Source organism: Benincasa hispida, chromosome 2 (genome assembly GCF_009727055.1).
Source record: "Benincasa hispida cultivar B227 chromosome 2, ASM972705v1, whole genome shotgun sequence".
In the NCBI taxonomy this organism is placed as follows: Eukaryota; Viridiplantae; Streptophyta; class Magnoliopsida; order Cucurbitales; family Cucurbitaceae; genus Benincasa; species Benincasa hispida.
Window position 1 is genome coordinate 55,138,751 of NC_052350.1, and position 13,878 is coordinate 55,152,628.

The 13,878-nt window shown below is 34.4% G+C and overlaps 2 protein-coding genes across 4 annotated transcripts; both read left to right on the forward strand.

Annotated features, from left to right (window-relative positions):
• The first annotated feature begins 3,389 nt into the window (after positions 1-3,389).
• LOC120070765 (signal peptidase complex subunit 3B-like) lies at positions 3,390-6,038 on the forward strand. The gene is made up of 6 exons (XM_039022647.1): positions 3,390-3,515; positions 3,657-3,704; positions 5,028-5,090; positions 5,406-5,459; positions 5,543-5,629; positions 5,731-6,038. The coding sequence occupies exons 1-6, from the start codon at positions 3,390-3,392 to the stop codon at positions 5,854-5,856; spliced, it is 504 nt and encodes a 167-aa protein (XP_038878575.1). The 3' UTR covers positions 5,857-6,038.
• A 3,108-nt stretch (positions 6,039-9,146) lies between these two features.
• Positions 9,147-13,437, forward strand: LOC120071356 (cation/calcium exchanger 5). Of its 3 annotated transcripts, none has more exons than XR_005480220.1 (3): positions 9,147-10,358; positions 11,935-12,884; positions 13,060-13,437. XR_005480220.1 is itself a non-coding variant. In XM_039023585.1 (2 exons), the coding sequence occupies exons 1-2, from the start codon at positions 9,492-9,494 to the stop codon at positions 12,697-12,699; spliced, it is 1,632 nt and encodes a 543-aa protein (XP_038879513.1). In that variant the 5' UTR covers positions 9,147-9,491; the 3' UTR covers positions 12,700-12,949. The 3 variants fall into 3 exon arrangements, 1 of the variants encoding a protein (XP_038879513.1); XR_005480219.1 differs by having other exon boundaries at positions 11,935-12,874; positions 13,060-13,420; XM_039023585.1 differs by lacking the exon at positions 13,060-13,437 and having other exon boundaries at positions 11,935-12,949.
• Positions 13,438-13,878: the final 441 nt, after the last annotated feature.

Below are 13,878 nucleotides of genomic sequence, written 5' to 3' on the forward strand. Positions count from 1 at the left end.
GCTTTTGCACCAAAACCTTTCTCTCACGAGTTGGTCTGTCTTTTAGCATTTTAACCTTTTGGTCGACCTTTCTAAAGTCTGCTTTGTGGCATAATATTGTCTCAAGGTCATGAGATCGCACTCCTCCTCCCTTTTGCATACAAAAATAGTTCACTCGTGATCTACAACCACACTCTCCATGCCTAAGAGTGTAAACACCAGGGTGGACTTCATCGAACCTGTATTTTCTTAATGGATTCAATCTGCTCATGGTAAATTTTCATATGGATTCAATGTACTTTTATTTTCAACAAGCGACATGTCATTTCCTTCTTTCACTCGATAAAGCGCCTTCACTCCTCATTCTTAAAGTGAGTTTGCAACTGTTCTAGTAGCCAAGTAATTAGTAGTAAGCTATGAAATACGTGATAGCACTTCTTAATAGTTAAGTTTAGGCACCTAGTGCTATGGAACTCATGAAATAGTCAGAAGTTTCTTGAGGTTGTCTCGTTCCTACTTTTAGAAGCCATTAAAGGAACTCTTTTGATAGAGAACCTTTGAGCGGTAGCAGGTCGTCCAAATCTCATTTTGATTGAACTCATACATTTACAGTCAACAAGAACATATTATGCATAAAACTAAATTACAACATGTTTTCTCAAAATAAACAAAGGGTTGAGAGACTATATCTTCGTAGAATCCTTCTTCGTGTTAATCCCTTGAACGAACTCATTCACGAACGCGTCGAACAAGTCACGAACTCTCCTCGAACAGTAGCAAATAGCAATGAGAAAAACTCAAACCAAAAGGGGACACTGCCACTTAGTGACCTTGGTATTCTTGGTATGAGAATCCAGGAGTAATGAGTTTTGGCTAATTTTAGTTAGAGGGGAGTTTAGAGTTGGTCGAGGAAGCAACGAAGCTGACGTGTAAACGATCAAGTCTATCGCATAGACTTTCTTACTCGATCGTTTAGTCTCTCAAGAATCGTGTAGGAAGATTTTCAATCATGAATGCTTGTCTCTCACTTGGAATAATAAAAATCATATTTTTATTTATCCCATTCTTGCCACAAACTGAATAATTCCCTACTAAGGGTGGTTAGAGAGAAAAATAGATAATTATCAAATAATTAATAAATTATAAATAAATATGATAACCTACTTATCATATTATATTTATAATCTATAGTTTTAATATTGCATCATATACAATATATAAACCATAGTTCTTTTTCTCTATTTTATGGCATTTAATATAAATCATATTTATATTAAATTTAATAACTATGAATCTTATTCATAGAAAATATATTTTAATCGTATTCAAAGATTTGTTTCTACAATTAAACAATAATGTATCAAATACATTATATCAATTATATGACATATAATTGAATTAATTTAATTATATCATATATAACTAAATTCCCTTTTATTAATTTGAACATTTCAAATTAACCTAAAAATTGATTCTCAACTTAAATCCATTGAGCTACCAAGGAGACCTTATGGATCTGTAGCTTGAAGCTCCAACGGTACGTAAATAACTGATTAAAATTTTTAATCACATTATCCACCATCCATTAACTACCGAGCACTCCACTAAAGACCGACTGCTGCACTCTTCGCATTACAGATATATTTCTATATCAATAGGATATAACCAATCAACAGTACGATGGCCTTTCACATATTGCTTGTAAGTACAACTAGGCCAAATTATCGTTTTGCTCTTATAGTTACATCTAACTCTTTAAGTACCACTGATCCCTCTAATGAACAATAGATCATAGTCTCTTGACTAAACCCCTCTCGAGCCAAGAGAAGGTGTGGCGCCACATTGTTCAAGACCCGAAATCAATCCTTAAGGGAGCAATTTATCTACTTACCTCTACTTTGGGGAAGGCGTGAATTCTATCTTGTGTAGCTGAGTTCTCAACTCCCTAATAAGACAAATCCCCAAAATGGTAGACTTGTTGAGTCGGCAATTTGACCACTCTCACCCTACAAATCAAAAGACCACCCTCATAGGCAGGAGTTCACAACTCACTCAGGATTAAGGTCATCCTAGTGAAATGAAAGTATCTATTATGAACGACGTTATATAATGAGACTAAACATTTCATGGTCCGGTCTTATACAAACTCCTTTGTATAGAATAATCGGCTCACATATCTAATACATGAATGATCAGGATCAAATCATTTGTAGCACCTACAAAGTGGGTCATACTCGTAGTGTCACAAAGATAAGATATCCAGCCTTATCCATATACTACAGACCATTTAGGTTATCACTTAAACATGATCCACCTGTATGTCTCTACATACATGTTTAAGTTACAACGATAACCATGGATGTTAGTTTATTGGTATGTGGTTGATGCAACTAAAATATCATATATTTCATAGACAGAAGTGAATAAAATATCATATATTATTAATCACATAAATGTTTGTTCATACAATATTTACAAACTATAGAACTTTACGAGATTTAGGGCATCAACCCCAACAACCATTATGTGTCCTTTGCTGTGTCTAGGGAGGTAAGGTAATGCATACAAATAGACAAAACCAAATTCATCATTTAATGTTGAGGTTAGTGTAAGTTTGTTGTTGAGGTCCATGTAAGTCTTTTAAATTAATTAATTTAATTAATGGATATTGATACTAAAACAATGAAAATTATTTCAAATAATAAAACTGCTGAAAATATTTATAAAATATACAAAAATTTCATAACTATGAATGATAGACATTGGTAAACGTTGATAGACATCAGTGTCTATCATTGATAGTTTTAAAATTTTGCTATGTTTGTAAATATTTTGATTTATTTTTCTATATTTAAAAATAGTCTTTAAAACTAAAAGTAAGTATTTAAAAAAAAATCAATGATAAAAGTTTAAACTTTGAAATAAACTCCAACTGGTATAGAAAAATTGTAATGTTTTAAAATTCAAAGATTAAAAATTGATAGTTCTAAAATTTTGCTATGTTTTGTAAATATTTTGATTCATTTTTCTATATTTAAAAATAGTCTTTAAAACTAAAAGTAAGTATTTAAAAAAAATCAATGATAAAAGTTTAAACTTTGAAATAAACTCCAACTGGTATAGAAAAATTGTAATGTTTTAAAAGATTAAAAATGTAACGGACTAAATAAAAATTAAACTAAAACCGTAGGGATTATTTAAAAAAAAAAAAAAAAGTAAAATTGAAAGTCTGCAACTTTTCCATGGTTGACGAAGCCACAGCAGCGCCATTTCCATCGAACGAAAGAGATACCAAGGAGACAAAGAAGAAGAAGAATCGAACCACAGAATCAAGAATCGAAGAACAAAATCAACAACAACAAGCCGAAATTTAAACCAGATTCAATAGAAAAACGATACCAAAAGAAAATATGCATTCTTTTGGTTATCGAGCCAATGCTTTGGTCACTTTCGCCGTCACCATTCTCGTAATTATGTGCGCCATGGCCTCTTTCTCCGATAACTTCAACTCTCCCTCTCCCACCGCCAGTGTTCAGGTCCACCATTCTTTTTATTCCTTTCGGTTATTTTTTTGTTAGATCTGTGGCTCTGACGTTTAGGGTTTTGCGCTGATTTCTGGGTGATTCTGAATTTCGTAGTGCATTTTGTTTGTTCTGATTGTTTTCTGTGGGTTTTAGGTGTTGAACATCAACTGGTTTCAGAAGCAGCTTCATGGAAATGACGAGGTATATTGTTGGAAATTCGTCTTGGTTTCGTCTTATGCTCGATTTCTTTAATTGAATGCTGCAGATTGTTTCTTTTATCTGATTGTATTTGAATGTTTTTGGTTGAAGTCTATTTTGGGGTTTGATTCTTATGAATCTAGGGAAACTAATTGAGAATAACATCCGAATTTGTTTTCTTGCTAGTTACATTTTAATACGAGTATATTGATTGAAAGAATGGAAGTAGAAAAATGATAAATGCCTATTTCCTTAGTAGTTTCCTGAAATCGTTAGTCATGCGATCTTAAAGCTAAATACCACCTCCAGTTCAACATTGGAGAACTGATAGAAGATATCTGTTGTTTGCTGTTTTTTAATGGAGTATTTGGTTTGAGATGAATAAGTGAACTTTTAGATGGAGTGGGATTGGTTATCTCCATGATGGAGATTAGCTAGCTTCAGTGCTTCTTTGTGGCTGTCTGCTTTCATGGATATTTCTACTTATCTTAGGCCTTCTTCTTTAGCCCTTTTTTTCTAATACATGGTATAGATTTGTCATTTCGGTCCTTCTGTGGTTGGCTTTTCCTTTTCTAGGTGCTTTTGTCTTATAAGTAGAGTCTTGCTTGAGCAAAAGTTAGCTTAGCTCGAGGGTAATTGGCATGGTCTTTTCCTCCGTAGAGGTCTGAGGTTCCATCCCCAAACCCCTGCAGTTGTTGTACTCCAAAGTAGAGTCTTGCTCCAAAAAGATAGAAAAACAGAGAGAGAAAAAGGATTTATATAGAGGTTTCTATTAACCAACTAGATCATGAAATATTCGTAGGGGTTTCTAATATCTATTAACCATCTTCAAATTGCTTCAAGTTTTGAGAAGTTTCAAATTTGTTCTTTTCCTCTTGCTCTGTAATCAGCTTTGGTCATAAAAACTGTGAAAATGGTGATATACTCTTGAATGGGAGCACTCATTTAAAACTTTAACTCAGGAAACATTCTGTAGAGGATACATTTAAAGAGGCCACTAGGCAGCTCATATTACTGAATAGACGCTACCATGATCATGGTGTTAGTGCAATGTGATTCTTGGGATTATTAGACGTGTATCGCTTTCGCTTAATATTCTAGCTTTGAGTTAACAATAGTTGAGCCAGGAAAGGCATTTCAAGTTGGTATCAAGAATCAAATAGTTGTTCAGTTACCTCCAAACTCATGCAATAATAGTCATGTTGATGATTTGGTTTTCAGATGTTAATTGCATTATTAACGATGATAGTGATTCATCACAATGGTGTTAATATTTATTATAGCCTTATACTTTACAGTCTGAACTGAAAACCATTAATTATGCAGGTCAGCATGACCTTAAATATCTCGGTGGACTTGCAGTCACTATTTACATGGAACACAAAGCAGGTTTGGCAATAACCTATTTGATAAGTACCCTATTTTCTTTTTGAGTTTTGTGGCATTTTGATGGCTTTTGAGATATTTGAATACTGGAGCTTGAGTTATTGTACTGAGGATCCAACTTTAGATCTATGGCTTTTGCTACTTTTCATTGATTTTTGAATATGGACTTGAACACCAGTCAGCACATGATGTTGTAATCTGTACTCTGTTTTGTTTAATATACTATACTAGTTATTTCAACTTCAGTTTTCTCATCTTGATTCCGGTTTTGACTGTCTGAAATGATTGGGCTTATTAGATCTTAACACAAGTTTACAGGTTTTTGTTTTTGTAGCTGCTGAGTATGAAACTCCTAAGAATTCCTTGAACCAGGTAACCTCCATTGATACATCTTCTAGATTTCTAATCCTGCTGCTTATCTTATCTTATTCCGTTGTAATGACGTTGTCTTTCAGATCTCGCTTTGGGATGGTATAATACCTTCCAAAGATAATGCCAAATTTACGATTCACACTTCAAACAAGTACCGTTTCATCGATCAGGTGAGCTAGCTACATTCCATAATTCTTTCAACAATTTGAGATGAATTTACCTTTTTCATCTATATGAACTTCATGTTGTTATATGTGTTTCTATTATGTAGGGAAGCAATCTCAGAGGTAAAGAATTCAACTTGACGCTGCATTGGCATGTAATGCCAAAAACCGGTAAAATGTTCGCTGATAAGATAGTGATGTCTGGGTATCGCTTACCGGAGGACTATCGATGAAGATGCCTTGATATGGTATTTAAAAACTTACTTTTCCATATATGAGAATACAGAAAATTCAGTTCAGCTGAGTTAGAAATTTACAGACAGGAGAAAAGTTGCATGTATGAAACAAATAGAAAGTGAGTTTTGCTTGGAGTTTTTGATTCATTCTTCTCTCATTTGCATTTTCTCTCTCCCTATTAACTTTGGCTTAGCCCTTGAGTTTGATGCATTTGAAATTCAGTAGAGCTGGTATAACATGACTAAGGGGCTGTTTGGGACGCTGAGATGATATAAGATGTGGAAAGTTCTGATGTTTGGAGAGTTCTGAATCGAGTATGAACGATCAAGTATGATTGATTATGTTCAAGCACTGAGATGATATACGATACACGGAAGAAAAATGACGATGAGATACGAAATACGTTTCGAAAATGGGCCCACAAACCATTAAAATCGGTGAGATAGGATAATAGGACTCCAAACACTGAGATGATATAGGATGTGAGAATATACCCTTTCATGTTAGGCCTCCAAAAGGCCCCTAACACTTTTATATAGTCATGAAATATATATTTTTATAATTTTTTTTTTTTGTAGGTTACCTTGGTCTACTATGTAAACGAGGACAAAAGGAAAACTACTTTTTTTTCTCTCAAGTTTTTAGTATAAGATGTGTGAGATTTTAATAATAAGTTAAAAAGGTCTTTTGAAGTTGTTGGGAGTAATTTTTATTATTTTAAATGCTAACCGTGCATTTTTAAAGGTTAAAATGTAACTTGGCTTTATTTTGTTTCAATCTTTATAGTACTTCTTTGAACTTTTGATTTCAAGGAAATGAGTACAACACAGGTTGCGGGTTATAAATGTGGAGATGGAAGGAGAGGTGGAGAAGAGGGATGTGTGGTAGTTTTTTTTATTTTTAATTTAAAATGTCATGTTGACATTTAAAATAATGAAAATTATTTGAAACAAGAGTTAAGAGACATTACATTGGAGAACTTTAGAGATTGAACATATTATTGAAAATTTGAAGACTGAAAAAGGAATTCTCTAAAAAAATGAAAATATAAGGTAGTTTAGCTAACTTTAATTTGGTAGCTCAATTAATTTAAACCTATTTCTATTCATGATAAAAAAAATTGTACTTCAACCTCGAGATTAGATGTTTGATTCTTTTATCTTATAAATTCTAAAAACAAATGATTGATTTCTAGAATGTAAACTTGTACACTTGTACTATTGAATTTGGAGTTAGAAGATTGATTTTTTCACTCCACATTATAAAATAAAGTCTCACTGGAATTTCAATCAGTATCTTTATCAATCGATCATGTTTCCATATAAATTAGTTGAATATTCACTTTCACTAACAAAATCAAAAGTAGTCAAAGGTGGAGAGTTTTTATCCACATTAAGTGCATCAAAGTCGTCAGAGAGTAATCAACTTCACCAGGACATTCTCAACTATTGTATAGGTCAAACACATAAATGATCAACGAACTGTATCACAATATTAGTCTCATGCAAGTCTCTTGGTAAATAAAATATGACTTTCACCTTTATTGAGGCTCCTATGTCTAATATTGGGTGCTTGCATTCTTTTATCAATGACACAATACAAGTAAAACATACATGGGCCTTTGCATTTTCCTGGAATTCCTTGAAAAGATGGTTGGCACATTCTCACTTACCATTGTGTTCTCTTTTTCTTTTATCTTCCCTTTCTTATTGTACCACTTTTTCAGAAACTTGACGAATTTGGAAAGTTTCTTAATCACATTGAGAATGAGATGCTTACCTCCACCTTGTTAAATGTCTCTGGGTGCTCTTTGACATGCTTGTCCTCCTTGGGTTTAGATAGCCTGCTAGGAAAATGAGCTGTAGGAGCAAACGAATTGAGAGATAAAAATGGATCAAATTTTACCCTGCGTTGTGTTTTATGACAAGGTTGTGCTCATTTCTTTACTTTTTTTTGTTCCTTTTCTACATGTGAAGTTGATCTTGAGGGGATTTTGATTCATTTTTTAACATGAGAGACTAATAATATTCTTTACTCTTGGATTCACACCTCTGGTTAGTATTAGCAGTAAGATTGGATCGAATCACATGGAATCTTTGTTTAATTTCTCTAAGCTAAATTTATCTATGGGAAATAGTTGGGGGGAGTGGAATTAGATTGACAACGAGAGAAAGAGAGAGATGGCAAGAGATTAGCTCGCTGATTAAGAGGTGGTTGGCTACTTATGGATTCATTCGTTGATTTATCACAAGATTTAAGATTATCTAATTTATAACTCAATCGACTGATCTAGAAATGTTAGATAGACTCCCCTAATACAATTAATCAGATATAGACAACCTTATTAATTCTAAACTAACAAACAAGCTGGGCACAATAGTCTTTCATACTTGTTGAGGCTGCATTAAGCCTAGAGATTGATCGGGATGACTAATTAAATTGGTCAAATTCAATTTTATCACTTTTTATATTCCTTGGTTTGTTATGAACAATATGATGAAATATATTAACATCATGATTTGGACAAAGCCCTAAATTCAACCTATTATTACATGCCTCCGTTAGAATTACGAATAATTCTAATATACATAGCGTAGTTGAAATAGACATGCAAGCGTGCAATTAAGGTGTCAATTTAATCTACTTGCGTGCTCATTCTAGAAATTAAAGTGAGGAAAAGAAAACATGCAAATCAGAAAAACCCATGAAAAATTCATCAAAATCTTACATAATCCATGAATACAAGCCCAACGAACCTTAAAATCATCGTTTTGGGCCTAGCTGGTCATCGAAACTTGAAGTTCGATGCTAAAAACATTCATTACAGAGAAAAAAACAAATAAACCTAAGTTTTGACCAAGTCAGTGAAACCAAACCTAAGAACTTAAAAACTCTCCATATAAATTTAGAAAATGAAAGAGATGCTTTTATAGAAATTACAAGAGTGTTGTGATGCTTGCATAGTTTTCTCAAGCATTCTATAACATTGCCCAATGCTATCAAAATGTTTTTTTTAGAGTGTAGCGATGTTTGCCTTTTGTATTGCAATGTCGCGAAGAGAGTATGTTATGTTTGGACCAGAAGAATTTTCGCAATTTTCTTCGGTTTACTAAAAAAATACTCAAAATTAACTTTGAATGGCTAGTAACGCTTGAAAATATGCGTTATGCTCAATTTGTTACAAGTATAAACATTTAAACACATTCATCAATCTAACCCAACAAGATTAGAGGACTCATTTGAGGAGGTATCAAATAAATTGGATCCTTTATTATGTCAATCTAGATAGGTGTCATCTATTGGTTCACTCAAAGTCGTGTAGGTAAGCTTTGTTATAGACAGTTAATTAGATCAGAGTGTTTCTCCAGAATTTGGGTGTCATCTATTGGTTCACCCACTCTTCAGAAAACGCGTCGACAATCGGATCTTTTCACCGACGCTGGGTTCTTACTTCGATTCTGTAGCAGCCTCAGGCACCCATTAAACTCTTCAATCGATCCACAAATCCCATCTTCTAAATGCTTTGTTCTTGCCATTGATTGAACCATTAGTTTTACTCACACCCAAATTCTGATTTCCAGATTCAGTCGCAGAGAGATGCTTTGATTTGATTTGTTTTTTTGGGAATGGCATGGCATTCTCTATTTCCTTCCTCAAATCCTCTGCTCTCTTTCTTACCATTCTCTCTATTTTCATCTTCTTCATCCTCTTCACTCCCAATCGCTCGCCGGAATCCGCATCCAGAAGGTCCCTCATCGCCGCTGGCGATTCCAATTCCAGTGTTTCTTCGATCCCATCTTGTTCCTCTGCTGAATCTCACTCTGATGGCCTCGTTAACTACTTGTATTTCCATTTCTGCGTCTTTGATCAAAACCCATCTCTCTCTGTCCCTTTTCTCATTCTCTTTCTTCTCCTCCACTTCTATATCCTCATCAAAACTGCTCAAGATCACTTCTCCATTGTCACTTCCAAGCTCGCTTTTCACCTCAACTTGTCTCCGAGTATGGCCGCCGTGACGCTCTTGGCTTTGGGCAATGGCGCTCCTGATGTGTTTGCATCTGTTGCGGCGGTTCGTGGTGGCCAGTATCGAACTGGGTTCGGTGCAATTCTTTCTGCGGGCACGTTTGTTTCGGCTTTTGTGGTTGGATTTGTTGCCATTTATGCTGCTCCGTTTTCGGTGAACCCGGCTCAGTTTGTGAGGGATGTGCTGTTCTATTTGACTGCAGCATTGTTCTTGTTCTATGTGTATCTTAGTGCAGAGATTTTCTTGTGGCAAGCTGTTGGGTTTGTTGGGTTCTATCTGTTCTTTGTTGGATTGGTGTTTTGGATGGATTTGAGAATGGGAAGTGGGAAACCTAAGAGTGGGGCTGATATGGGAGTGAATAGAGAAGCTGAGGTCTACCATGGTGAGTTGCCTCAAGACTGTGAGATCGGAGAAAGCTACAGAAATGTGGATGAAGGAAAAACTAATTCTGGATTTTGGGAAGCTCTTCGAATGGTAAGTTTCTTTCCTTTTACCAGATTCTAATTTGAAGTGCATTTGATTTGATTAAATGGGGAATCATCAATTTTGCTATGATACAATTAAATATGAGGGCAATTGGAAGTGATATTAGATGGTTTAGTGTGTTTTTGTGATTGAAAGTGACATAATGGAAATGGTTGTTTCAAGACCTCTTTTTATGTTCTTTAATAGAACTTGTTAGATGGTTGATTTGTTTGGTATTTGATTGATTAATCAATTTGCTTTAATGTTTCAACAGATTAGTCAGGTTGCTTAGAGTTTTTTGATAGATTGTGGGAGGATAATGTGTTTATAGAGGTTCTCCCATTGGTCCGCTTGACCATACAACATTTGGATACCAAGTAAATTTGTAGGATGTAAACCTTAGGTAGGTAGTCACCATGGATCGAACCTATTTTCTCTAAGTTTTTTTTTAGTAAACTCATAACCTTTTTCAACCACTAGGCCAACTCAAGATGGTTGAGCCCATATATTTTAAGTTTTTTAGCAAAGAATATTGTGTGCTTTTAGGTATAGTGTAGATGGCTACCAAAATGACCTGCAGGTTGATCTTTGTAGAAATGAGATAATGAAGCCAAATTTTTGTTGTTTACTTGTTGAAATAAAAGTTTGCTCTGAAACCCAACGTAAAAGAGATCTGAAAATTATCCTTTGAGTTTTGGTGCAAACTTCATGAATTGTCTTCTAGTATCTTTCCACATTGTCTATGTTTTTTTTTTCTTAATTTTTTTTAAACATTTCAGATGTTATTGATAATGAACCGATATATATAGAATTTTATTGTTTCAAAATAATTTTGTTTTTTGGTTCATAAGAAGATGGTTGGAAGGTTAGGAGATTACTAGAATCTATCTACTTTGTCGAGAAGTTTTCTGATGTTTGTTGCGAGAAACTACCTAGTCATTGGTTTTGTAGTTTAATTGTTTGTTTGTGCTCTGTTCTTGATTTTCCTTGGAAGGTTTGAAGTCGCCATTGGTTTTCGGTGTTTACAGCTTCAACATTGGTTGCAAGCTCTCCAAGTATTTCAAATATTGATATTTTGCAAGTTCTTTGTTCTTCAAAATGTTTATCTTCTTGGATAATCTCCTGGGCTCCGTTTGGTAATCATTTAATTTTTTTGTTTTCTGTTTTTTAAAATTAAACCTATAGACACTACCATCTCCAAATTTCTTCTTTTGTTATCTATATTTTTACCAATGATTTAAAAAAACCATGCCAAAATTTGAAAACTAAAATAACGTAGCTTTTAAAAACTTGTTTTGTTTTTAGAATTTAGCTAAGAATTTAACTATTGTACTTAAGAAAGACGCATATCGTTGTAAAAAATGGAGAGGAAGTAGGCTTAATTTTCAAAAACAAAATGGTTACGAAATGGGTCTTTATGTTTTATTTTCTGTTTTTGTATTTTTTTTTTTTTTTAACTTCCTGAGTTTATATCCTTTGAACAGTTATTGCTTTTCTTTATATGGATGAGAAGTTTCCTGTTCCAAAGAACTTTTGCACCGGGTTTCGCTGCTAATATTTGCATTCTTTTCTTTTGCATGTTTAGATCCCAAAAGCATGGGAAGCTCCTGTCTCGTTTCTTCTGAAACTCATCATTCCCCAACCTGCACCTTCCGAATGGAGCAGATTCTTTACATCGGCGAATATTTCTCTCTGTCCCGTTGCTCTTCTATATGCCTGTAACTCATTCATGTCGTTTAACCATCCCATTGCTTTCCTCTTATCGAATATGCATTTACCTCTTTGGTTCGTAGTACTCTTTGCAAGCTCCTCTCTTGCAATTCTGCACTTTGTTATGGAAACTGAGCCCCCAAAAATTGAGCAAGTCCCTGTTGTGCTTGCAGCATTTGTCATGAGTGTATTTTGGATTTCGACCACTGCCGGGGAGCTGCTGAACTGTCTTGCAGCTCTTGGGGTGCTTCTCAAACTCCCACCAGCTCTACTTGGGCTTACTGTGCTTGCCTGGGGAAATTCAGTTGGGGATCTTGTGGCCGATGTTGCGCTTGCAAAAGCAGGCCAACCGTTGCTTGCTATGGCTGGATGCTTTGCAGGGCCAATGTTTAACATGCTTGTGGGGCTTGGAACAGCTTTAGTTATACAAACAGCTAACAGTTATCCAGAGGCCTATCAGCTTCAATTTCATATCGGAATCGTCATTGCATTCGTATTCCTACTTTTTAGCCTGATGGGTTCCCTACTTGTAATTATTTGGTGCAGATTTCGGGTGCCTCGATTTTGGGGATTCTGCCTTGTGCTGCTGTACATTGTTTTCATGGTTGCCAGTTTACTGATGGCCAAGTTTTCTCCATGATTAAATATCCTTCTAAACTGAAGTATAAGACCAAGAAACTCCAATGTAATGCCAGTGAAGCAGCGTTCGGACAGCAACCGAGAATAGTAGTCGCTACTCGTCGGTTTAACTGGGCAGTCTAGACATAAAGCCATCTTATTTCCCTCTCTGCTCAACAACCTGAAGGCACTTTTAAGTAGGCAAATGTAGATATTTCAATTCATTGACTGAAATTTGGAGAAAATGAAAAATAAGAAATCTTTATGTAGCATCATCATATTTATCTCATAATGTACATAGCCATCTCCTCTTCGACATGTCGGTCGTCATGCCCGAGTTAAGTGGTTCTTTTATACTAAATTACTGTGATGTTTCTTACAGGTTGGCATAGTTGTTGGCTTGGAATCTGCCATGATAATGGAGGGAAGCACTTTCACTAAGACAAATTTTAAAGTTGTTGAAAAGAGAAGTGACAACGGAAGCTTCATTTCAGAGTTGGGTTTGTGCTGAAAATTGAATCAGGAAGTTGAACTCACAGCTGATGAAGATTGTTCATATCTTTCTTGTTCAGATGCAGCGAAGCGATGTTTGAAATTTGGTTATTCAGTAAAATTTAGGACTCCTTTGGTAACATTGTTGTTTATTAATCTTCTGGTGCATATTTGTTTATTTGTTTATTTTCTCAAAAGAAACAAGTGTGGAAAAAAAATAATTCTGAGGTTTGATAATTAGTTGAGAACAATGAAAAATGCTTTTCAACTGACTGAACCGTGAGATTAATTATGTCTAGTTAATTGATCTTTTTTAAAATACTTAAAAAGCATTTTTTTTAATAACCACTTCAAATTGTTCCTTGAAGCACTGAATTAGTGCGGCTACCTAATGGAGAAGTGGTCACGTAAAAACACTTTTCTTGAAAGTTTAAGATGTATTCAAGTGTTAGAATTTAAAAAATTAAATTATTTTGAAAAAAAAATTGTAGTGTTTGACAATAAATCAAAATAGCTTTTTAAATGTATTTTGATCCGTTTTTATTAAAAGTGTTTAAATAAAAATGATTTTTTTAAAAAATATTTTTTTCTTAAGTTAATCCAAACGGGTTCTTAAGGTTAAAATAAAATTTTGATGAGGTATTTTAAGGTTTGTTCAATATTAGTCCCTCCAAATTAATTTTGATAGAAATTAGCTAAATAATAATTG